The sequence below is a fragment of the Gracilinanus agilis genome, chromosome 2, assembly GCF_016433145.1.
Source record: "Gracilinanus agilis isolate LMUSP501 chromosome 2, AgileGrace, whole genome shotgun sequence".
NCBI classification, from domain to species: domain Eukaryota; kingdom Metazoa; phylum Chordata; class Mammalia; order Didelphimorphia; family Didelphidae; genus Gracilinanus; species Gracilinanus agilis.
In genome coordinates this window covers 236,992,457-237,018,999 of record NC_058131.1, presented here as the reverse complement: position 1 = coordinate 237,018,999, position 26,543 = coordinate 236,992,457, and the positions used below count along the sequence as shown (strand labels likewise).

At 43.8% G+C, this 26,543-nt stretch overlaps 1 protein-coding gene across 1 annotated transcript in view; it reads left to right on the top strand.

Annotated features, from left to right (window-relative positions):
* The window catches only part of SCARA5 (scavenger receptor class A member 5), a 143,457-nt gene that overhangs the window by 717 nt on the left and 116,197 nt on the right, over positions 1–26,543 (top strand). Inside the window, exons 2-3 of the mRNA XM_044661036.1 lie at positions 8,748–8,868; positions 25,609–25,737. Of these exons, the coding sequence (XP_044516971.1) occupies positions 8,757–8,868; positions 25,609–25,737 (241 nt within the window). The 5' untranslated portion in view covers positions 8,748–8,756. The remainder of the gene's footprint in view (positions 1–8,747; positions 8,869–25,608; positions 25,738–26,543) is intronic.

Below are 26,543 nucleotides of genomic sequence, written 5' to 3'. Positions count from 1 at the left end.
CTGAGGCCCAGAGAGCTTAAGTGACTTGCCAAGGTTCCACAAATAGGAGGCATGAGAAAGAGGGTTTGAGTGCAAAATCTACAAAGATTGTTGTGACTATACCATGTTGCTTCATTGGGACAGAACTTGGGGATACCCCGTCCAACAATCCAAAGCTTTGAGCTATTATTCCAGGGTCTGCTGAGTGATATTAAAGGTAGGAGGCAAAAAAATTCCATTTGCTTATGATGCTCCCTCCAGGGGAAATCATCATTCTTGATTGCTTTCTTTGTGTCTAATTAGTCTAAAGTAAGAAGAATCCAAGGAGAAGTGCCTTGTGTGACTTTGAGCAAGTCACTTAGCCTCCTTGGGCCTCAGAATCTTCTTCTTTAAAATGAATGATTCTGAGGACTCTTCCCAGAAAGATCTACCTGAGCAAAATCCTGGACCAGAAAGAAGCCCCTAAGAGAGGAGCAAGGCCCGTGCTGCTCCCAGATTCCCAAGGGGAGGAGAAGCCATTCTCACTAGGACTGAGAATTTAGGTCCTAATATTAGAATGACAGGTTTAGAGCCACGAATCTTCTTGTCCAACCTTTCTCATTTTACAGCGAGGGACACTGAGGCCAGGCAGTTAAATGTCAGAGATAGGATTTTAACTCAATCCGAACTCAAATCAATAAACTTCTGTCTCTGGTTTTTGTCGAGTGGAGCCATATGGTTACCTTGGGTGAAAGGTGGTTTCGACTAGGGGGGGCTGAAACACTCAAGAGGCTGACAGAAAACCTTTTGCCCAGACTGATTTTGCTTGGTTACAAGGCTGTTTGGAAGTTCACTTCTGGCATCTAAGTTACCTTTTGAAATGCCTCGGGCTGAATTTTGCAAGTGCCAAGCAGTGCTGTTGTATTTACGGGAAGATCCCTAACCCCTTTGCTTTACCGACTGCTGGGCTTGGATGGATATGTTTTCCCTCTATAATCTGTTATTCGTTCAGTGTTGAAATCTCCAGTGTGGGCTCCCCTCCTTCTAAAGCATTCGATGCCTACCTCTTTCTCCTAGCATTTCCCCCTGCTTGTGGAGAGGTCAGGCGAGGCTAGCACTGGACAATCCCACTTAACAAGCTGAGATTTAGAATAGGAGGGAGCTTACGGGTCATGCAACCCAACTTCCTCATGTAACAGAGGAGGAAACTGAGACCCAGAGAGCTTAAGAGACTTGTCCAAGGTGCTGTACTACTGCCACTGCTTGCTTCCCTCCCTATTAGCTGTCTTTGGCACCTTCCAGGGGCATCCAAAGTGGTGGCGAACTTGTGCTCCCAGAACTGGACAGTTGCCAAAGCCCTGCCTGCTGAGAAAGTGCTTGTGGAACGGTGAGAGGGGTGTGCATGTGTGCGCGTGTGTGTTCGTGTGTGTTGGGGGAGGGAGGAGGAGGAAGAGGAGGAGGAGGAGGAGGAGGAGGAGGAGAATCATCCTCATCAGCTTTATCGTTGTTATTAATATCACACTGCTGCTTGTTGATCCATCGTCAAGAACAGCTCTTTGGCCTGGTCATCTGGAAGGGACCGATGATTTCGGGGTCCAAAATACCCCAACTACAACTTGTAGTAGACAGAACATTCTGATGCTTTCCTTCCAAGTTACAAACTTCCAACAGAATTGGCCCAGCATTGCCAAACTCATCTCACTAACATCTGGCCCCTGCTCTGCAAAGGTTCTCTCTCCTCCAGCACACACACACACACACACACACACACACACACACACACACACACACACACACACNTCCTCCAGCACACACACACACACACACACACACACACACACACACACACACACACACGCTGGGATGCTTTCCTGCCCCACAGCTGGGAGGTGGAGAGAGAGGGAGTTATGAGGAAAAGACTCCGGGGGGAGGGAAGGCCAGGGGGGGCTTTAGAGTCGTTGGGAGATAACAAGGCACACATTCCAGCTTCAGTCTAAACTCTGACGAGAAGGCGAGAAAAGGGGAAACAGGGGCAGGGCAGACGAGGAGTGGGAGGATCTGTGTGTTTTCAGCATGTAAACACAGGAGAAGCCATGAAGGCAACTTTCTCTCCTCCCTTCTGGAGATGCCCACATGTCTGATCTGGCCTCGACCTTCCCTCTGGGTGTCGGGGGCTATTGTTCTTGGCAAAGAGAACTGCCAAGGCTGGGCTTAAGAGGAAACATGTCTTGCGCTTTGCACCTCCAGTGCGGAGAGTGGCCAGAGGGGAGGAGTGTGTGAGTGCTGATGAAAGGAGAGAGGAGGCCCCTTCCAGCTCCACCGCTATGTGACTGCACAGGACCCCACCAAGCCTTCCTCCCTGGAGAAGGGGTGGAGGATTTGGAGAGAAACTGCTGATCTGCAGGAACTCTGGTTCTGACAATCTGGGAGTGGGGGGAGATGACTCAGAGCTTGTGGGGCAGGAGGGAGAGATAATGCAAGGAGGCAGGGCTGAAAGAAGTGGTCAGAAGATTGGAACATTGACCAAGATGGACCGTGGGATATAGTAATGGAGGTGGAGGGTGGGGAGAGGTATGCTATAATTAAAGGGTGGTAGGTGGGAGCAGCTGGGTGGCTCAAAGGATTGAGAGACAGGCCTGGAGATAGGAGATTCTGGGTTCAAATCTAGCCTCAGACACTTCCCAGCTGTGTGACCCTGGGCAAGTCACTTTACCCCCATTGCCTAGCCCTTACCACTCTTCTGCCTTGGAACCAATGTAGTATTGATTCTAACATGGAAAGTAAGGGCTTAAAAAAATAAAAGATGATAGAAAGTGGTATAGGCTGGGCTTCAGGACACTCAGTTTCTAATCTTCTTCTGCCTCTAGAAGCATAGAATGCTATGCTAGACCTTCAGGAAACTGCTTAACATTCTGTTCAATTAAATCCAGCAAACACATATTGAAGAGATGTGGGAGATAAGGGCTACAATTTGTACGTATGCCAGTGGTTTTGCTGGCATAGGGAACTCCCCACTATCAATGGAGGTGAGCACCTTCTCTCTACAATTTGTCATCTTACCTGGCTCCAAGTCCATCTCGGTATCCATTATGCCATGCCATCTCTTGGGCACTAGAAATGCAAAGTCAAAAAAAATGCAAAGGGGCATCTGGGTAGCTCAGTGGATTGAGAGTCAGGCCTAGAGATGGGAGGTCCTAGGTTCAAATCTGGCCTCAGACACTTCCCAGCTGTGTGACCCTGGGCAAGTCACTTGACCCCCATTGCCCACCCTTACCACTCTTCCACCTAGGAGCCAATACTCAGAAGTTAAGGGTTAAAAAAAAAAAACAATTTAAAAAATGTAATAGTCCCTGCCCTCGAGGAGTTTACTTTCTATTAGTGAGAAATAACAGGTACATAGACAAAGAAATATGAAAGAATTTGGTATGGTGGGGAAGCCACTAACACTGGGAGAGGAGAGGGCTCATGAAGAGCAGAGCCTTGAAAAGAGATAGAGATTTCAAGAGAACATCCCAGGCATGCAGGACAGCTTGTGCAAAGGCTTGGCTTTTCTCTTCTACGTTCCAGTGAAACTTGATATCTGTCCATGGTTTGGGATGGCCTAGATTACAACATGTAACTATGTGTGATCCCAGCCCTCAACTTTGCCTTTGCTCCTTGCCTTTTGCTGACTGAATGCCAATTGTTGTTGTTCAGTCGGGTCTGACTCTGTGTGACCCTATTTAGGGTTTTCTTGGCAAAGATACTGGAGCTTGTTTGGAGTTTGGTGCCTATTCACCCGCTAAAGCACAACCGCGATGCTGTTTCCTTCAGGGAGTCTTTGATTTCTCCCACCTTCAGTTTCCTTCACATCTAAGAGCCTCCTCTCTAAGGATGGAAGTTCACCCTTCTATAGCACCTTCAAGTTTCTCTCCTTAAAACATGACCAAGAAAGAGGTACTACAGGCAGGCGTCAGGGAGATGCTATCCAAATCATGGGCATTTGTTGTTAGTCTTAGAGGGAAAAGAATCAGCCTACAAAGGGGTTGGATGGTCCTTTGTCTCTCTGCATCCTCCCGCCCCAAAATGGACAAGAGGATTCTATAACCAGCGATGGGCAAACTTTTTAAAGAGGGGGCCAAAGGAAAGGAAATGTTCATCTGTCAGGCTGTTTCTAAGGCAACTCTTTCGAAGTTTCCTCGTATTGTATCCTATTCATTGTATTCGTCAGATTAGGAATAATGTCGTGTGGCTGGATAGAACATTTCAGGGAGCTGCATCTGACCTGCGGGCTGTATTTTGCCCATCACTGCTATAAACTACTTTCTTGGAAGGAAAAGAGAATGACACATATGAGTGCCTTCAGAGAAGGACTCATGCCTTGGATTATCCCCATTCCACAGAATCCTGTTTGTTTCCATGTCCATAAAGTCTGGGACTTGGACTGATAATCTCTAAGTTATCTTCCAGCTCTACCACTTGATGAAATAGGTAAAGGTCATGAGTCTCTAAACCGTATTGCCTAATAAGTTTATGGAAGGAAAGCTGTGCAGGAAGGAATGAGGAGCCAAGATGGCAGGACTCACTACTCTGAACCCTGGTGCCAAGAAGCACCTTGGCTCGGAGCTGGAGGTGCAGGTATTAGAGGGGTCACAGATTTCTGGTCCCCTTTTGGCTGGTTTACCTGAATGGAATTAGGTCGCCTCGTCTATTAAATGGGTATTGAATTGATACCTTGCCTGAAAACAGAAGCTAAAAAGGGCAAAGGCTGACCCCAAAGTTAGAAAGGATGTCAAGTCCAAGAGAAATGTGGACAAGAAGAGAATCTGCTGGCCAAGTCAGAAGCTCCTGGAGCTGCATATTCATATCACGGACAAAGAAGAAAACAATCGGGGTGCCCTGGGCACGTCCAAACGCATCTACTTGGATCCCAGGATTAGCATTGCCTGGAATAAGAAGTTTGGTGCGCCAGTAAAGAAGACATAATCAATCCCAGAGGGAGAAGTTTGCCTGGGCAATTGATATGGCAGATGAAGAGTTTGAGTTCTAAGCTAGTATTTCTGTATCTATTTTTGAATCTTTGAGGTGAGGTTTTCAGGGATTAAACAACATTGGGAGGAAGTTTGTACCATGAAGTATTTTACTAAAGATGTTTTTGGTTCTGCAATCTGAGTGCCGATACTGCTTCCTGTGTCCTGGTCTGAAATATAATTGGAAAGTTTTTTCTGATGTGAAAAAAAAAATCTTGCCTGCCAAAAGGCTGAACTAGAATATCTTAAGGTCCGATCTAGCTCAAAGAGCTATGAGTCTCTAATTCCTGTATCATTCCCCACTCTCTCCTGGCCAGCTTTCCTCCCTCCCAAGACATGCACAGGAAAGGGCAGAGAGGAAACCCTGCCCAACAATCCTTAGCTCATGTTCCAGCTGCTCTCTCCCTCCTCTTGTGTTCCATTGGGCCCAGAACCAGCCCCTCGCTCACTCCCTGGGGTAGAGGAGGTTTTGTTCCCTCGGCCCCCAACACGGGACAGAGTGTGCTTTGAGATATGTAAACTCTAGCACCACTCCCGGCCCGGTGCTAGAAAGTGGAAAAAGAGTCACTCCAAGGAGAGCAAAGCCCATGTTGCCTAGGAACTTGGCTCATCTCAGACCCAAGAAGTTAGGGGATGGGGTAAGAACGAGGCAGCTTTTCTAGAGACTTTTCTGGTTTGAAGACTCCAAGAAGAGGCTGGATGACCACTTGTTGGTGTAATACGGTGGGATTCCTTTTATGAAGGTAGACTGTGGAGGTCCCTTCCAACTCCAAAGTTCTGTGGTTCTGACATTCAGAAATGGGGAGCAAGTAATGGAAAGAGTATGGAGGCAGCTATGTGGCACAGTAGCTAGAAAGCTGCACCTGGAGTCAGGAAGACTTGAGTTTGAATTTTGCCTCAAACGCTTGCTAGCTGCATGACTCTGGGCAAGTCACTTAACCCCTGTTTGCCTCAGTTTCCTCATATGTAAAATGAGGATAATAATAGCACCTATTATATATCTCAGGGCTGCTTCGATGATCAAATGAGATAATAATTGTAAGGTACTTAGCACAGTGCCTGGCACATAGTGGATAGTGGGAACTGTATAAAAGCTAGTGGCGGCTGCTGCTGCTACTACTACTATACATTACTATTACTACTACTGCTGTTATTATTATTACTGGTCTTGGAGCCAAGAGGGACCCAGGTTCAAAATCACAGAATCATGGAATCTTAGCATCAGAAGACACTTTAGCAGCCAACTAATTTAATCCTTACCTAGAAGAAATTTCCATTATAAACCTTTCTGTCCAACAGCTATCTCTCTTCCACCTGACAATCTTTCAAGTATTTGAAGATAACTATTATTCCCTCCCTCCCTCCCTCCTTATCCCTATAATGCTGCCTTCTCTTTTCCAAATTAAGCACACTCAGTTCTCTCAACTGATTAATTGGTGAGCATTTATTAAGCACCTACTATATGCCAGGAATTGTACTGCGTTCTGGGGATACGGATAGAATGAAAATAATTCCTATTCAGAAGGAGCTTATACTCTATTATGGAAACAACAAGGACATATATAAGAACATACAGAATAGATATGAAGATAATAAATGCAAAGTAGTTAAATATAGAGTGGTTGGGTAGGTAATGCACCAGAAGATTGGGAGAATCAGGAAAAACTTTCTATGGAAGATGGCACTTGGGCAATGGCTTAAAGGAAGTCTATGGAATGTCTAGGAGGCAGAGGTGAGGAAAGAATATATTCCAGGAATGGGGGACAGACAGTACAGAGACAGAAGTGGAGAATGGAATGATGTGCGTGAGAAGCAGAGAAAACCAGTGTTTTGGAGAGTATAAGAAGGGAAGACAGCAAAGTTAGAAAGATAGGTTGGGACCAGATTGTGAAATGAGGAGTCAAGGCTTGCAACAAAGTGATGAACCTGAGAGCCTGGGAGAACAGTGGTGCCTTTTAGAGAAATGGGAAAATTTGGAAGGGAGGTTGTTTGGGAATTGGAGGGAGATAATGAGTTCAGTATTAGCCATACTAAGTTGATATTGAATGTGAAACGTTAAACAGATATTTGGTGCTGTGGGATGGAAGCTCAATTAGGGATAAGATTAGTTATATAGATTTGTGGGTTATCTTCTAAAAGAAGATCATTACCCCCATTGCCTACCCTTACCACTCTTCCACCTATAAGTAAATACACAGAAGTTAAGGGTTAAAAAAAAAGAAGAAGATCATTAAATTCATAAAACCTGTTGAGGTTACTGAGAGACAGTGTAGAAAGAGGACCTAGGACAGAACTGTGGAGAATACCCAAAGTTAGGAAACATATGGATCATGAGCCAACACCTGAGCTTGAGGAGGAATGGACACCCCAGTAAGAGAACCAGGAGAGGGGGCAGCTGGGTAGCTCAGTAGATTGAGAGGCAGGCCTAGCGATGAGAGGTCCTAGGTTCAAATCTTAGATACTTCCTAGCTGTGTGACCCTGGGCAAGTCACTTGACCCCCATTGCCTAGCCCTTTACATTCTTCTGCCTTGGAATACTCAATACTGATTCTAAGATGGAAGGTAAGGGTTTTAAAAAAAAGAGAACCAGGAGAGAATAGTATCATGCAATAGGTGAGTGTATCCATGAGAAGAGAGTGGTCAACCAGAGCCCAAATGGATCCAGGAGGTGAAGTAGGATGATGCTTATGAAAACACATCAGACTTGCCAACAAATAAAGCATGAGGAAATTTGGAGAAAGTGCTTTCAGTTGAGGGGATGGATGTAGCTGGAAATTAGATTGCAAAACTCTGGGAAGTGAAAGTGGAGGCAGTGAGTATATATAGCTTTTTCTAGGAGTTTGTCTGAAAAAGGGAAGAGCACTGTAGATGAGAGCTTGAGAGGATGAGGGGCTCAATTGGAAAGGTTTTTATTTTTATTTTTTAAGGAAGTGAGAGACTTGGGCATGTTTGAAGGTTGTAAGGAAGGAACTCAGAGATAGAAGTTGAAAATTATCTAGAGGTGATGACTGAGGGGGAAATCTAGAGATGCCTAGAGGGATGGGATCAAGGGCACAAGGTTGGCCTTGGCAAGGAGAAAGGACATGCCATTATAAGACATTGGAGTAAAGGTGTTTAGTAGGAAATTACATCAAGGGATTTTTATGTGAAAAGAAGAGGAAAAGAGGGATCTAGAAGTGAATTAACTTCCATATATCATGGAATCAAAACCCTTCACTAACCTAGTTGTCCTCCTCAGGACCCTTGTCAATATTTTTCCTGAACTTCAATTACTAGAACTGAATATAATGATAAGATCTGGCCAGGGAAAAGGTATTATCACCTCTTAACTGGAAGCTAATGCCTGTATTAGTGCAATCCATGGATTGCCTTAGCTTTCAAACTCAGCCTCAGTTTCCTCATCTGTAAAATGAGGACTGAGATATTCAGACTATTTATTTCTTAGTGCCACCATGAGGATCAATTGCCTTAAAGGGCTACAGAATGCCAGTTATGGTTATGCCTGAAGAATAAACTCTGATATGGAAGAGGGGCTCAGTGGGCAGAAATAAGGGTGGAGTATATTTCTATTTTGTAGTTAGTATTTTAATCTCTCTCTCTCTCTCTCTCTCTCTCTTTCTCTCTCTCTCTCTCTCTCTCTGTCTCTCTCTCTCTCCCTCCTTTCCTCTTTCTCTCTCCCTCCCTCCCTTCTTCCCTCTCCTTTTCTCTCTCCCTCCCCCCTTCCTCTCTCTCTCCACCCCCACCTCCTGTTTTTCTTCTTCCATGTTTCTTTGTCTGCAGCAGGACCCAATGGATAATAAAGGCATGTATTTGCACAACTTCGGGGACCGGGAGAATGGCTCCATCTTTGAGGAGACTTTCGAGGGCAGGAGCCTATCCAAACTGAACCTGTGTGAGGATGGTGAGTACCTCTGTTCCCATCACCTCAAGGGAAGAGCAGAATCTCTGTTGGAGAGAGTAGCCCTGGGGGACCTTGTGGTTCAGGGCCTCAGCTCCAATCCAGAGATAATTGTGACTCTGAGGTCTAACAGTGCCTTTGCTCTTGGGCCATTGTGTGACCAGCCTGGGCATCATACCCCTGGTGCCTGGAGTACTTTGTTTTTCAAAGCATTTTTGGGATGTGTTTTTATGTTTGATCCTCATGAGGTAGATTGAGCAGGTGTTATTCTTTCTGTTTTGTAGGTAGGGTATCTGAGATTTGAGCTATTAGTCTCTACCTCCCACCCTTTGGCAGCCAGACTTCTAGAAAAAAACTGTATTGTTCTTGCTCCCATTCCTGTCTTCCTACTCCTCAACCATTTGCAATCTGGATTCCATCCTCATCATTCAACTGAAACACCTGTCCCTAAAGCCACCAGTGATCCCTTACTTGCCAAATTGGATGGATTAATGAATATAATTCATAGATCATAAATTTGGAGATGGAAGTGACCCTAGGAATCATCGAGTCTAGTTTCTAGTCCAAATCGTGACAGGGAAAAGCTGAGTGATTTGCCTTACACTTGTAGTACGTGACAAAACTGGGAATTGAACCCAGGTGGCAGAGTGGATAGAGTGCCAGGCCTGGAGTCAACAAGTCTCATCTTCATGTGTTCAAATCCGGCCTCAGACACATACTAGCAATGTGACCATGGCCAAGTCACTTAATGCTGCTTGCCTCAGTTTCCTCATCTGTAAAATGAACTAGAAAAGGAAATGACAAACCACTCCAGCGTGTTTGCCAAGAAAACCCAAAATGGGTCACAGAGTCCAACACGATTGGAATATGACTCGACAACAACAATGTCAGATTACAGTTCCAGTGCACCATGCCGCCCTGAATATTCCGATGATGGCCACTGCCATAGTGTAATTTCAAGGAGACAGGATAAATATGGAAACAAATGTACCCAAATTAATTTTCTTCAAGGCTTCCAGTTTCCAACTTCATTCCCCGCCCCCCCAGCCCCTGAATTCTCTGTTCTTGGCTGCTGGTTGAGAGGGAGTATGGGAATCAGGCTGAGGCAAAAACCTTGGGGAGGCAGGAGAGTTGGATGAGAGAGGCAACTTAAAAGTTTGTCTAACTTGGGTCTCAGTTTTCCCCATTTTTTCAGTTTCTTGGGGGAAGTTGAACACTCTCTGATTTAGGGAAGAGCCTAAGCCAGCCTGGATTTGCTTTCTTCTTAAAGGTCCACAAAACAGTAGCTAGACTGTGGCCACCCTTTTCCCAGAATCTCTACCTTAGAAGATGGAAATAGTTAGGGAGAGAAAGAGAAGGGGTGGGTGGGGTGCAGAGGAGGCAAGCAAGGAAGAAAGATCATGGGAATGAATGGGGGGAAGAACAGTTAAGTGAGACAGGGAGGGGAGGGAGGAATACTCAGTGCTAACAGAATTAGGACTATACAGTAGACTTAAAATGCCAGGAAGTCAAACCAATTCAAGAAGCTCCTTTTTATTTTTTCCTTATAGGATTTCCCCCCTTTGTAGGCATTAGATCGAATGAGGCCTGGAGGCCTTGCCAAATGGAGGTGGCAAAGTAGATGCTGATTCTGTTAAATGAACCTTTTTTAAAGTACCTACTATGTGCCAGCAAACGGCTTAGGCACTGGGGAGATAAAGGCAAAGATCCCAGAAGAACAATATTCTTGGCTGGGAAGTGGGCAGGGAAGGTGTTTTGTTTGCTTATTAGATTTGTGATTTCATAGCTGGGCAGAACTCCTGGCAGGAATGCCCTCTGTGAGCAATCTTATACAGTCAGACAGCTGGTGGCTCAGTGGATAGAGCACTGGATCTGGAATCAGAAAGATTCAAGTTCAAATGTGAATTCAGCCTCAAAGATGTACTGGCTTGGTTGTATGAGAAATTCTCATAGAGGAGATTCCTCACCAGAAACTCTGTATACTTATGAAATCATAAATCTAATAGTCAAAACAAACTGCCTTCCCACCTCCAAGAATGTATAGTTTTCTAGGGCAGGAAGCAGATCCTATTTATTCTCTGTGTGATCCTGGGTAAGTCATTTAACCTCTATTTGCCTTAGTTTCCTCATTCTGTAAAATGGGGACAATAATAGCATCTATCTTTTAGGGTTACTGCGAGGATCAATTGAGATAATGCCTATAAAGGGCTTAGCACAATGCCTGGTGCATAGTACGTGCTATATAAAGATTAGCTATGATGAAAATGACTAGGGACAAGTCACTTAACTAATGTTTCCTAGTTTCCTCATCGGTGAAAAAGTACCTACCTTAAAGGGTTGTTGTGAAGACCAAATTAAATATTTGTAACGCTTAGCACAGAGCCTGCCTGGCACATAGTAGGTGCTATATAAATGCTTACTCTCTCTCCTTGCCCAGATCCATGTACTCAGGCACCTACCTATTCAGCACATTTTCTGCAGTTTCTAGTAGTATATAATGACCCAGTGGATATAGCACCAGCCTTAAAGAAGGGAAGACCTGGGTTCTAGTTTGGCCTCAGACTCTTCCTAGCTGTGTGACCCTGAGCAAGTCACTTCACCCCCCATTGCCTACCCTTACCACTGTACTGACTCCTTACACACAGTATTGACTCCAAGATGGAAGGTAAGGGTTTAATAAAAAATAAAAATAAATAGATATATATTTATATTATACATAATAATATATGTAACATTATAATGCACATAATAAAAAATATGATGACCCCCCCCTCTGGGAGCCTCAGATGTTGTGTTGTTTTTTTTTCTGGGGTCACAGTCAGAATGTATTGTGGGTAGATTTGAACTCAGGTGTTCTTCACTCTGAGCTGTCTCTCAGAAGTTTCTATCCTGCTGAAGAGGTGAGAAGAGAGAACAGATACACAGATAAGGTGATCCAATAAAGACAAAGTACATAGAAAATAAATGCACATTAAAAATAAAGATAAAAGAAAATAAATAAAGGTACATAGAAAACCATTATCAAAAAGAAACTTTGCCTATGCATCACTCTTGGAGAGTCAGCCATGGAGTAGTGGATAAGGTATTGGCCTTTGATCCAGGAAGAACTGGGTCCAAATTCTGTCTGTGACACAGACTATGACCCTGGCCAAATCACTTAAGCTATTAGAACTCTAGAAGACTTAAAAAAAATAAATCTTTGCCTTGCTGTCTGATACTAATACAGATTCTAAGGTATAAGAATGGCAAAGGCTAGGCAATGGGGGTTAAGTGACTCACCCAGGAACACACAACTAGGAAGTATCTGGGGCCAGATTTGAACCCAGGACCCTCTTTTCTAGATGACTTTCCTAAGACTATGAATTATAGAGAAGATCTGGCCTGCATTGGGAAAGAACTTTCCTTATTTGGGAATTCCCTATATTAATGACATTACAAGTGAAGTCTTTCTCCCTGTGTTTGTGAGTCTGGCATCAGATGTAGAGGGGACTTGAGCCTCTCTTAGGTAGCAACAGAAGTTCAGTGGAGGTCCAGCAAGCTGGAGATCCTGGACAACAGCCAGGGAGATATAGTCAGGGAGGATGGAGCGTGGAGGAGAATAAGGGAGTGAATAATAAAAATGATTACAAGGAGCCTTAAGGGGATTTTTCAGAGGATGTGAAACCTGTGGGCCACTAAAACTACAGAGAGATTATTTCAGATACATCGGATATGGGAGTTCTGGGGAACTTATAAGGATTTTTTTTTAAACCATAGATAAGAAAATGTTTGTTTGTTTGTTTTCTGGTAAGATCTCTTTAGAGCAGGATCATTGCTATGTCCTGCCTGTCCAGGTAGATGATTGCAGACCTCTATGTAGATCTGAGGAGGCAGCCACGTGGCTCAGTGGGTGGAATGTTGGGTCTAGAATCAGGAAGATCTGAGTTCAAATTTTTTTATTTTTTATTTTTTTTTATTTTTTTGTATTTTAAACCCTTAACTTCTGCGTATTGACTGATAGGTGGAAGAGTGGTAAGGGTAGGCAATGGGGGTCAAGTGACTTGCCCAGGGTCACACAGCTGGGAAGTGTCTGAGGCCGGATTTGAACCTAGGACCTCCTGTCTCTAGGCCTGGCTCTCAATCCACTGAGCTACCCAGCTGCCCCTCTGAGTTCAAATTTGACCTAATTCCCTCTTAGCTATGTGACTCTGGACAAATCCGTTAATCTCGGTTTGTCTTAATTCACCGGAGAAGAAAATGGTAAACTACTCCAGGATCTTTGCCAAGAAAACTCCTTGGACAGTATGGCCCACAGAATCACAAAGAGTCGGACAACAACAGGAACAACATTTAGGGCCAGGTGAAACTTGAAATCACTTAGCTATGCTTCTGTCTCCTCCTACCTCATTTAAACCATTTGGGTGCTCTGGTCTCAGAGATCTTCAAAGCAGGAGATGATAGGATCAATGGCTGTCCTTCCTGCCTAGAATCAGTAGGAGTTTTAGAGGTCATCTAGTCCAACCTCCTCATTTTACAGAGGAGACAACTGAAGCTTAGAGATGTAGTAGTTTGCTCAAGGTCACACAGGAATCAAGGGGCAGAGCTGAGATTTGAACCCCAGTCTTTTGACTTCAGATCCAGTCCTTTTTTCACTGCACCATGCTACCTCTAACCCTACAGCTAACTATGGAAACAAATTTAGGCTTGATGTGTGGAAAAACTTCTTACCAATTAGAGTTATTAAAAGAGTGGATTGCTTTGGAAGGTGGCTGGTATCCCCTCACTGAGGTCTTAAAGTAGCCTTGAAGGTGACCACATATTTGGCATCCCCTTCCCTCCCTCTATGGTCCAGGCAAACTGGCCTTCTTCATGTTCCTCACACATGGCCCTCTGGCTCCCACCTCTGAATCTTTGTACTGGCTGTCCTCCATGCCTAGAATGCACACCAATCTCACCCATGCCTCTTAGAATCCCTCATTCCCTTCAAAACTTCTCTCAACATCATTCTCCCTGGCAAAGAAAACATAAATACAGCCCTCCTCACGGTGGGTCTTTGTTTATCCCCCCCAACTTCTAGCACCATTTTTTTATATCTCCAACATCCTGAATGGAGCCTGGTGCATAGTAGGTCCTTAATAAAAATGATCATTGATTTTAAAAATACTTTAATGGGATGCTTCTTTTTTTAGGAACCAGCTGCTGAGGTCTCTGCCAATACTAAAACTATATAATTTTTGTGATGTCTGTCCCAAATCTGTATTCATAGTTATTCGCTATCATTCATCTCATATGCCCCTGTTTTTGGCACAAGGAAATTACAGAGCTTGAGGGGGCATTAGAAGTCATCTAGTCTAACCACTTATTTTATAGATGAAGAAACTGAGGCCAAGAGAAGAAAAGAGAATGGTCCAAGGCCTTTCAACTTTTAGGTCAGTTCTCTTCTGCCCATAGCACAGAGAAGGTCCTCTATAGCACACTGAGGAAGGACCATAGGAGCTGGAAGAGGCTCCAATGCCCTTATTTTATAGATGAGGAAACAAAGACTGCTAAGACCAAATGGTACAAAGTAGCAGAGGAAGTCCAATTGAAATCCAGACAACAGATCCTAGAATAGTGATGGTGAAGCTTTTAGAGATGGAGTGCCAGCCCCCCCCCACTGAGTGCCATGCCCCTCCTCTCACAGTCTGGGTACCACCCCCAGCCTACACAAGGGAGAAAGCACTCCCACTGGGCTGCTGGGCCAGAAGAGCAGGATGGAGAGGGGGAGGGGAGCAGCTCTGCCCTAGTCCCTCTGCCTTTCTAGTAATAAACTCTGGGGGTGAGGGTGTGGGGAGGGAGGAAGGCCAAGTGCCCACAGAGAGCACTGTGCATGCCATCTTTGGTACCTGTGCCAGAGATTTGCTATCACTGTCCTAGAAGATACCCAAGGAGATGTGGTCAGTGTGGCTAGAAAGGAGGGGGAAAGGTTTAGGGATTGATGAAGAGGATCACAAGAGGTTCAACAGAATCTTTTTGAGAATATGAAACCTGTACTAGCCAAAAATGGACATAGAAGATGGGCTTAAATGTTCGGTACTGGGGAAGCCTGGGGACCTTACAAACCAGGGGCTGGTTTTGTTGAATTTGCCCAATGTCACACAAGTGTCAGTGATGGGATTTGACTCAGGGTCAGTGCTTTTCCCTTTTGCTACCCTGAGACTGTACTGTGTATCAGATGTTGCAGAGAAAGTCAGCATTGTTGGCAAAAGCAAAAACATAAGTCTATGAAGCACATGGTAGGGGATGGGATGGGATGTTGAGCAAAGTGCTGTACAAGACAATGAGAGAATTTTTATCCTAAAGTGTTCTCATCTGTAAAATGAAGAGCTGGTTGGTTTTTAAGGTAGCCCTATGACCTTAAACAAGCCACTTCCTCCTCTCTGTATCTCAGTTCCCTCATCTGTAAAATGAGGGGTGGTTGGATTAGATGACCTCCAAAGACTCTTCCAGTTCAAACATCCTGTGAACCTAAATGTCTTTTCCTTTGGAAAAAAATCTAAAGAAGGAGCCATCTGGGCCTGCTCCCTATTCCCTCCTCTCTCTTTGCTTCTCCACTTTCTTCCTCTCTCTTTCCCCCTCCTTTTTCTTCATTTCTCTCCATTGTTTTCGTGCCTGTACAGCTGTGAACCCTTCCAGCCTGGCGCCAAGGGGAGGAGGAGGAGGGAGGCAAAAAGGAGAAGGAGGAGAAGGAGAAGGAGGAGGAGGAGGAGGCTTGGGCGTGGGTGGTGTTCTGGCTGAGCCCAGCTCTGTAGCCCTCCCACCTCCACTGTTTTCTGAGGGCCAGAGAGAGGTGTCAGTGTCAGAAAAATATTGCAGTCATTGCTTCCCCTGAGCCCCATCCCCATCCTCTGGGCTCGTGACATCATGTAGCCCAGGCTGCAAATGGGAACCTCGCAGCGGTAATGAGTTGCATATGCTCCCTGCAATTGCATGCTGTCTACAGAGAGACAGCCTGTTGAGCTTGGGGACTGGGCTCCCCTTCCAAAATTTCTCTATAAAACCAAATGGTTCTGCTAGGAATCCTGACTTCTAGTCAATTGGGGCGCATCCTCCACTTTCCTGTCCCCTCACTTTTACTTGACTGACCACTAATGGGTCAGCAGCTGATAAAGCTACATTTAGAATGGAAAAGGATCTTGGAGGTCATTTGGTCTGAACTCTTCACTTTGGTCATCAAGAAACTAAGGTTCAAGAAGGAGAAATTACTTGTCCAAGGTCACACCCTAATAAAGTGAGCTCAGATTTAGATGGATCTTGAAGAATTACAGAGAACTTTACATCCATGACCTCCTTTGGTCCTCACAACAACCCTGTGAAATAGCACTTACTATCATTCCCAATTTGCAGAAGAGTTAACTGATTCTAAGAGAAGCCCAGGTTCACACATCTAATACACATCAAAGGCTAGTTTTGAACCAAGGTTTCCTGACTCCAAGACCACATCTCCATGTACCATGTCACCAGTACTTTTTTTTGTCATTGTTGTTATTTTGCTTTAAAAAAACCCCCAACAAACCCTTGCCTTTCTCTTGGAATCAATACTGTGAATTGGTTCCAAGGCAGAAGAATGGTAAGGGTTAGGCAATGAGGGTTAAGTGACTTGCCCAGGGTCACACAGTGTCTGAGGCCAGAGTTGAACTCAGGACCTCCTGTCTCTGAGCCTGGCTCTCAATCTACTGAGCCACCTAACTGACCTCAACCAAGTCTTTTGGAATTGATGGAAATAGTATTTGAGCCCAGCTCCTCTGACTTCAAATCTAGTGCTTTATGGTCCCAATTCATCTCAGCCACTCACCATCAGACATTTTCTTCCTTTCTGCTTTCAGTTTCTACTTATTTTTGCTTTCCACTTTTCCCTTCTCCTTTGTGTCTGCCTTGATTTGCTGGAAGGATCCAAAAACTTCTCTTGGTCCTCCTGGAAGGACCCTGAGCCAGTAAGATCTGTGACTTGAAACTCTCCTTTGGAACAGCATTTGGGAAAAGACTTAGGGTAAGGGTGTCCAAGCTTTTTTTCCCTTGTTGTTGAGGAAATGAGATCATGTTGGAGAGAGGGAGATGTTCTTATGGAGATGGAAACTGATATTAAGAGAGATAGAATGGCATAGTTGATATAAAGTGCTTGCTTTGGGTAAGGAAGACCGTCTTAGTATCAATTCTAAGAAAAAAGAGCAGCAAGGGCTAGACAATGTAGGCTAAGTGACTTGCTCAGGGTTACATAGCTAAGAAGTGTCTGAGACCAGATTTGAACCCAGGTCCTCCTGACTCCAGGCCTGCCACTCTATGTACTCTATTACCTAACTGTCCTTTCAAATTATACTTCTGACACTTATTAGCTAGTTAGCTGTGAGCAAGTCACTTAACCCTTTTGAGATCTAGGCATCACTATAAGATTTCTCTATTAAGTTACAGATGAGTTGAGATCTGCCACAATGGAGGGACCTTCCAGATACTACAAGCATAGAGATCCATGACCTTCTGGTTGACAGTCAATTGTTAGATCATGGATAGGGATGTCAGTTCGAGTTGCACTTGCCTCCTTTTCTGGAATACCAGCAAACCTTGGATGAGAGAATTTAGGGGACCCAAAATGGGGAATATGGTGGCAGCCTCAAGCAGCTTAGAGATCTCCCACACTAAGTCTTCAAGATTCTATTGAGGGAGGTACCTAGGTGGCTTAGTGGATTGAGAGTCAGGCCTAGAGACAGGAGGTACTGGGTTCCAATCTGGCTACAGACACTTCCTAGCTGGGTGACCCTGGGCAAGTCACTTAACCCCCCATTGCCTAGCCCTTACTACTCTTCTACCTTCAAACCAATACATAGTATTGGTTCTAAGAAGGTAAAGGTTTTAAAAAAAGATTCTATTGAGGCCTGCTGGTCTAGGGGCTTAAAACTACACTAACATTTTTTGGGATAGCCTGTATTTTAATCAGTGTTTTCTCCCCTTTCTCTTGCTTGAAGGGAATTGAATGCTTGTAAGCACCACTAGAGGGCAAGATTCCTCCTGGAGGTAGAGCCACAGAACCCCTGGGGAAATCTAAATCTTGTTTGTAGTCCAGTTTTTTCCAAAGATTTTGCATAAAAATATATTCACAGTGGACCTTTGATTGATTGTGCATCTATCCTTCTGTTATCTTCCTGCCTGAAAGGAGGAGATCTGAAGGCAGTTTTCTGATGTTTGAGACCTTGCTGAAGTTTGCTTCTAGAAAGGACAAAGTATCTCAGTATTGAGATAGCAATTGATCAATCAACAAGCACTTATTAACCATTTACTCTGTGCCATAAATTGTATTAGGGATATATCACAGGGAGAGCAAAGGAGAATCAGGAGGGGTGGGGGTGGTGGGTGAGAAGCTAGCTGTTTTAGGGATCATCCCCTCTAGGACTGACACAAGTAGGACACTCTTCTTTCTCCCCCTTGTCCAAGGTCCTGATTCTCAGGTCAGCACTCCAGCCTCCTAATCTATTCTACAACTGAAATGAATGAATGAATCAAAACACCTTTATGATTGTGCCAGCCAGTGTACTAAGTTCTGGGAATACAAATACAAAAAGAGAAACAGTGCCTATTCTACCAAAGAAGACAGATTATATAGGGGACTGATGGACAGGGAAGGGAGTTTTGGTCTGGAGAGTTTAAGGATGATGCATGGTTGATGCATTAGATGATCCATCAATTGACATGCTCTTTCTAGGAGGGAAAGCACTATCGATTTGATTGCTGGGCTCAGAGCAACAGATGGAAAGGGGAGTGGAGGATTGGAATAGTAAGGGACACACCGGCAGGCAGATCGCCAGTTGACCTGTGTGGGCGGCTGAATGGTATAGAAAAATAAAACATAGTCTGAAGTCTTGAATCATCTAGATGTAGGGCACTAGTTTGCATATACACAGAATCTCAAATGAAGAAAGTAGAGCCTCTAGCAGGAGTTCTAAAGATTAATGAATTAATTTCTCCAGGTACTGGGGACATGGGTTCTGGAGGTCCGGTGGGTAGAGCTCCTAGTTTAGAATGGAGGATTGTGGTCTAGATGGGGAGAAGAAGGGCAATGTCTGAAGGCAGATGTGAAGAAGGTTGGGGGGTGAATAGATGGATGTTTCATATTACTGTATTTTAGAGAACAATTACTATTTCCCTACTCTGGGAAGACATCATGGAGAATGTGGGCTTTGAGTTCAAGGAACAATACAAGGAGACAAGTGGTGGTTGAACATTAAGGAATGAGGCATAAAATCTGTCTCATCTGTTTCACCTGCATTTTTACTACCACCAATCAAACTTTCCTTATTTCTGTCAATTCTTTTCTTCACTTGTTCCCACATCGCCCACTCTGTCCATTCAGTTCAGTACACACATAGATGGGTTCAGTGCATGATTCAACTTTGCCACAAGGTCAGGGAATTTGGAGGGTGAACAAAACACAGCTCAGGGAAGACTCAGCGACCTCAGCATCACACAGAGCATTAAGCTATCATTCCTTCTAGGCCTCCTGTCCAACTGTTATTACCCATGCTGTCATTGCCCTGTAGGTCCCAGGTCTTTCCATTTGGCTTCTGACCTTTACTTTGGAGTTACAGTTCTGGATTCTTCACTCTAGTGCTGTCTTTAAGTTTCAGTTCAAGCTGTGTAAGAGCATAGTGGAGGGTTTCAGGGGTTCTTGGGCATCTTTGTGGCTATGGGATATGCTCCCTCTGGGAATAGATATGTTCTCCACATATCTGATGTGGTGGGCTGTGCTGTGATCTCCCTGGGGTCTTGAACAGAGGAACTTGGTGACAATCCTGGACCGCTCCTTTTCAGATCTCTGACATGTCATTTCAGTTTGATGCTGTGAAGTAGTTTGTTCAAGCATATGTGTCTTCTTTTTACAGATAAGGGAGTTGAGGCTCAGACTTGCCCAAGGCCACACTATGAATAAGTGGTAGAATTGAGTCTTCTGAAACTCAACTAAAAACTTACTTTGAATGTGCCATCTTGTCACTCCATCATAATGATAACATGTCCTCGTTAGTCCCCACCCACCCATGGTAAAGAGTTTGGAAGCCTCATCTGTGTTTCATTGTACCGAGGAGGCATGGTTTCTACCTGAAAAAGAAAAATCAACCCATGTTTTTGAGCAGCTGTGTTAACTTCTCTTCTCGCTTGAGTTTGTCTACCTTCTCTTACCAGGATAATTTCTACTATCCTTTTTTAAAAAAACTTCTGTGGAGAAATATCTTAAAACCCTGGGGCAGACCATTCAGTGTATATAGGGATATAACTTGAGAGGGTCAATCCTATATGTGCTGCTTGCTAAGGAGACCAATTAAATGTGGATAAGAATAGCTCAAACTCATAAAGCAATAAATTACCCATTTACTTGAGTTTCACCACAGCTGTATGAAGTAGGCAATACAACTATTATACCCATATAAAAATGAAAAAACTGAGGTTTAGAAGATTAGGGTTTTTTTAAGCTATGTCTTGTTCATCACTGTATCCCTAGCACAATCAGGATTTAAATTATAGCATTGTTATCCAGAAGGTCATAGAGGCCCAGAAAAAGTGAAATGACTTGCCCAAGGTCACATAGTAAGTTAGTGACAGAGCCAGGTTGACATCCAGGTAGACTACGGGTTTAGTGCTATTCCCATAACATCTTGCTGACAGGATAGAGCAGGGAAGTCGGGAGCAAGGTAGTCAAGAGGAGGGACAGGGGAATCACTTTGTTCTGATTAGATAAAGGTATTGCAGAGATTTCATGCCAGTACTTGAATATGAACCATATGCAAGGAAACCCTTGACCTCCAGAAAATGAGAGAGAAAGCAGAGGTGGAAAGTAAGACACCTGGAAAGGATAATGGAAAACTTTTCTCTGCTATTGTAAGCAGATAGAGGTGTCTCCTGAATAACAACTGGAATTTATATAAAGCTTCAGGACTGACAAAGAATTCTGCTCACACTCATCCATAGGTGGTACAGGTATTATTAATCCCATTTTACAGATGGGAAAATCACCTGTAAATTTAAGTGACTCAGCCAGTCAACTGGTGTTTATTAAGTGCCTTCTATGTGCCAGGCACTGTGCTAAGCATCAGGAATGCAAAAAAGAATCAAAAAAACAGTTTCTGCCCTCAAGGAGCTTACAGTCTAATGGGGGCGACAACACACAAACAACTATATATAAACAAGCTATATATCGGACAAGCTGGGGTGGGGGGGTTGTTTTAAAGAGATGGTACTAAGATTAGGGAAGACTGGGAGAGACTTCTTGCAGAAGATGAGATTTTAGCTAAGACATGAAGAAAGCTAGGGAAGCCAGGAAGCAGAGATGAGGAGGAGAGTGTTCTAAGCATGGGGGACAGCCAGAGAAAACATTCTAGGTAGGCAGATGGGATAGCTTGTTCAAGAAATGATAAAGAGGCCAATGTCACTGGATCAGTGTTTTGTGTGTGTGTGTGTGTGTGTGTGTGTGTGTGTGCCTGTGTGTGTTGGGGGGTAGAGTAGGGAACAAGAAGACTGGACAGGTAGAAGGAAGCCAAGTTGAGAAGGGTTTAAACACTAGATTTTCATTTATTTATTTATTTATTTACTCATTCATTCATTCATTCATTCATTTATTTATTTATTTATCTATCTATCTATCTATCTATCTATCTATCTATCTATTTATTTATTTAATTATAGGAAAAAAATTTTTAAAATATTTTCCCATAGTTACATCTTTCATGTTCTTTTCCTCTCCTCCAAGCTCCCCTACCCCCCCCCCCCCTTAGCTGGCACACAATTCCACTGGGTTTTACTTGTATCATTGATCAAGACCTAATTCCATATTATTGATAGTTAGGCTAGAGTTATCGTTTAGAGTCTACATCCCCAATAATATCCCCATCAGCCCATGTGTTCAAGCAGTTGTTTTTCTTCTGTGTTTCTCCTCCCACAGTTCTTCCTCTGAGTGAACACTAGATTTTTAAAAGAGAATTTTATATTTAATCTTGGAGGCAAGAGGAAACCACTAGAGTTTATTGCATAGGGAGGAAACATGGTCAGACTTGAATTTTAGGAAGATTACTTTGAAACTTGAGGCAGAGAGATCACTCAGCAGCATATCGCAGTAGTGCCTACAATCAAGAGGTGACGAAGGTCTACATCAGTGATTCCCAAAGTGGGCGCCACCCACAAAGTGGGTGCTGCAGCGATCCAGAGAGGTGGTGATGGCCACGCTTTTTTGTATTACATTCTATTCTGAGTTCAATAAATAGTTTCGTAATTTCCAGGGGGCACTAAGTAATATTTTTTCTGGAAGGGGGGTGATAGACCTAAAAAGTTTGGGAACCACTGGTCTACACCATCATAGTGTCAGTGTTAGAGGAGAGAAGGGGGAGATATTAGGAAGGTAATGAGGACAAGATGACCACCAGTGGGAGCTGGGGGGATAGGATCGAGTGAGGAGTCAAGGATGACAACCAGGATGTAAGCCTGTATGACTGGGAAGATGGTGGTACTCTCAACAGTAACAGGAAAGTTAGGGAGATGGTAGAGTTTTGGCAGGAGTGGAGATGAATTCAGTCTTGGATATGTTGAGTTTATGTCTAAAAGGCAGTTGGAGATGTGTGCCAAGTTCCACATAGCCAGTAAGTGTCTACAGCAGTTGTCATGACTCCAAGTCAAATTCTGTCTCCTCTACCACCACTTTGCTCCTCTCCATACCATTATTTACCACAACACACCACTATGTACTACCACAAACCACTTCCCACCTCTACACATCACCATACACCACATCACACTACTACACACCTCTGTGCATCACTGCAGTAGACTATGTTGCCTCTCAGACACACTAATCAATCATCAAGCTTTTATGAAGTGCCTACTATTTTCTAGACATGATGCTGTACACACACACACACACACACACACACACACACACACACAACTGCTGCATAAAGTAAATACAAGGCTGTTTTGTGGGTGAGGTAGTAGTTTGTAGGGAATCAGGGAAGGCCTTACACAAGAGGTGGCACTGGGGCTGAACTCTGAAGGAAAATAGGGATTCTAACAGGCGAAAGGGAAGAGAAGAATATTCCAGGTATGGAGGCCCAGTTGTGCCAAGGCAGGGAGACAGGAGATGGAATGTTGTGTGTGAGGAATTGCCAAAGGCAAGCTTGGCAGAACCGTTGAGTACATGAAAGGTATGTTGGAACTCAATTGTGAAGGGCTTTAATGGCCAAGTAGAGAAGAAAAGCTGCCTGCAAGGGCTTTTGGTTCCAAGCCAAATAGGAGGCCAGGAGTCTTGGATAAATGCCCAACAAACCTGGGACAGCAGGGAAAGCCCAGAATGAATTAGAGAGATGTGTTCTCTTCAAGTAGAACAAGCACTGACCGGTAACAATTGAGCTTCAGGGAGAATGATGATTGTACAGTGGAAATTGCTCCAATCACAAATCCTATTTAAGTCCTGTAATAAATGCTAATTTATTGATGACATTCTTGGCTGTTTAGTAGAATAATAATATATTTAATAAATATTTAACTAAAAAGCCATAATTACACCTGTTCTGTCTCTTCACTAACTAATCCTCTAGAGCAGCGTTAGTGATGTATTGGCACATGTGCCAGGCCAGCACTGGGGTGACTGCTCTGTTCCCCCTCTTCCCAGTGCCTAAGGATATTTTTTGCATGTCCTGCCCTTCTGTCCAGCCACCCAAATCGAGCACTTCCTCCCTCTTCCCTCTGGGGTAATATGGTGGGGCAGGGGGCGTTCACAGGCAGCTTGAAGTTGGGCACCAGAACTTGAAAAGCTTCACCAACGCTGCTCTAGAGACTCTGCCTGTTCAAACCCCAAGGCCATAACCAAATTGCCTCCATTCACCTAGTGGAGGCTTGTCTTAACAAAATACTTGGGGGACAGTGTGAAGCTTCTGATGTGGAATCAGTCTGGTGATCCCAAACCTCCCAGTAACTGAAATCACAGGATCATAGGCTCAGAGCTTGGAAAGGACCTCAGAGATGATCTAGTCCAACCCCTTTATTTTATAGATGAGAAAAATGAGGCCCCACCCAGAGAGATTAAGTGATTTGCTTAAAGTCACGCAGTCAATAAATGGCAGGGCTGGGATTGGAATCCAGATTCAATGACTCAAACATTGCTTTTGCCAATATTATTTTTTGAAATTGTTTTTATTGCTGCCTTTTGTTGTTATAGCACATTTACATCTAAGTATATCTATCCCCCTCACTTATTCAGTAAGCCATCCCTTGTAACTAAGATTAAAGAACAAAAAGAGGGGAAAAGTCCAACCAAACCAACCAACACTTTGACCACGTCTAACAAGGGTATACAACATTTTACCTCCGTAGACTCCTGCCTCTGCAACGAATCGAAGGAGGCCACACCATTATTTTTTTGAACATTTACTAAACATCAATAAGGCCTTGCAGAAAATATAAGTTGACAACATCTCAGCTATGTGGGTCCAGACTCTGGGGAGGAAACTTCTTTGGCAGAGAGAGGCCATGGAAAACGCCCTGGACTGACAGCAGGAAACTTGGCTTCTGGTCCTGTCTCTTCTACTAACTGACTCCATGACTAGGAGCAAGTCACTTAACACTTCTGAGCCAGGTTCCTGAGCTGTAAAGCGAAGGGTCTCACTTGTCCTTCTTGAAAAATTCGGTGGATCTTCCTTTTGAAAGCTAGTGAGACTGTGGGAATGGACAAGAGGATAGAATGATGTGGTTTTCCTTTAAGTCTAATCTAAACTTCCTTTCTCCCCAGACAGACCAGCACAATGAAGCTTTGTAAAGGCTGATCCAAACTCACTTTTGTAGTCTTTTGCTGTTGTTTGAACTGGCATAAGAAATGAGTGTATCAGGGAGGCAAGGGGGTAGGGTGAGAGAAGGAGAGAAGGGGAGGAGAGAGAGGGAGAGAGGGGGTGGGGAAAAAGGAAAGAGAGAGAGAAAGACAGAGAGGGAGGGAAAGAAGGGAAGAGAGTGGGGAGAAAGAGGGAGAAAGGAGAGAGGGAGGGAGAGAGGGGGAAGAGAGAGGGAGAGAAGAAGGGTGAGAGAGAGAAGAGAGAGTGGAGGGGGGAGAGAGAAAGGGAGGGAGGGAGGGAGATCTGATAATTGTGTTGCAGTTCAAAAAGAGAGACATCTGCATGACTCTGCTGGAAGCATGATTATAGTGAGCTTATGTTAGAGGGGTGTTGGGGGTAGGTGAGTGTATGAACATATAACATGAGGCTTACGGAAAACATTAAAAAATATACCATCCTCGATTCTTTGCAGAGTTGGGGAACTATGGGAATGGGACATTACATATACCACCAGACTCTACTGATATGGCAGCTAGTTTTGCTGAAATACTTTAAAACTTTTTTTTTAACCCTTAACTTCTGTCTTTGTAACAACTCTAAGACAGAAGGTTAAGGGCTAGGCAAGCCCTTTAAATCACTTGCCCAGGGTCACACAGAAAGTGTCCGAGGTCAAATTTGAACACAGGTCCTCCTGACTCCAGGCCTGATGCTCTATCCATGGTGCTACCTAGCTACCCCTTTACTTTCTTTTTTTATGAGGAATGGCTCATTGGGGAGGGTAGAGGAGAGGAGAAGGCATATTCTTGGATTTGAAAGTGATATAAAAACAGAAGACATTAAAATTTTGAGAATTTAAAATTAGCTTTTAAAAAGGAAACAAGATTCATGGGATTTTCATCTCTCTTCCCCACCTTCTAACCTTGTTTTCTAGGTCCAGGTAGTAAGAGGAGATCAGGAAATTGCTGTGCCCAGCTTGGATCCTTGTCTGTGTTGAAGTATGCTGTGGTTGGCCTCTATCTGCTGGTATTCCTGATTCTTGTGGGCATCTTCATCCTGGCAGGTAAGAGTAAATCTTTGCCACCATAGGTCCTCAGAGCAGTGGTAAAAACAAAGTGATAGTCAAGCCAGTAACCAGAGGAACATAAGCTCCTTGACTGGTTTGCTTTATGTCTTTGCATTCCCAAAATCTTGTATGGTATCTGATTTTTTTTTCTCCTTATATATTTAAAACTCTTACCTTCCATCTTAGAATCAGCATTGTGTATTGTGTATTGGTTCCAAGGCAGAAGAATGGTAATGTCTAGGCAATAGGGGTTAAGTGACTTGCCCAGGGTCACACAGGTAGGAAGTATCTGAGGCCAAATTTGAACCCAGGACCTACAGATTCCAGGCCTGGTGTCCTATCTACTGAGCCACCTAACTGCCCCAATAATATTCCTTTTTAAAAAGTAGCAACAGAAGAACAATATGCAAAAAGATTACTATATAAATTAAAAGAACTCTCAAAGGAAGCTCAGGTCTGTGAAGATGAGATATAATTACCTTTTTATTCCTTTACTTCTAGTGATTATAAACAAATCTTATAAAAATATAATATTTGAAATTATATATTAATTTTAATTTTTACAAGTCTATGTAACTGTCAAGCGATTTGCATATATTTTCTCATTTGATCCTCATAACAACCCAGTGAGGTAGATGCTATTATTATAATCTATTTTACAATTGAGTAAACTGAGGTTTAGAGAGATTAAATGATTTACCCATAGTCACACAGCTAATGTCAGGGGCAGGATTGGAACCCTTGTCTCTCCTATACTACAGCTCCTTAAAAAATACTACCTTTCTTCATCTGTGAAAATAAAC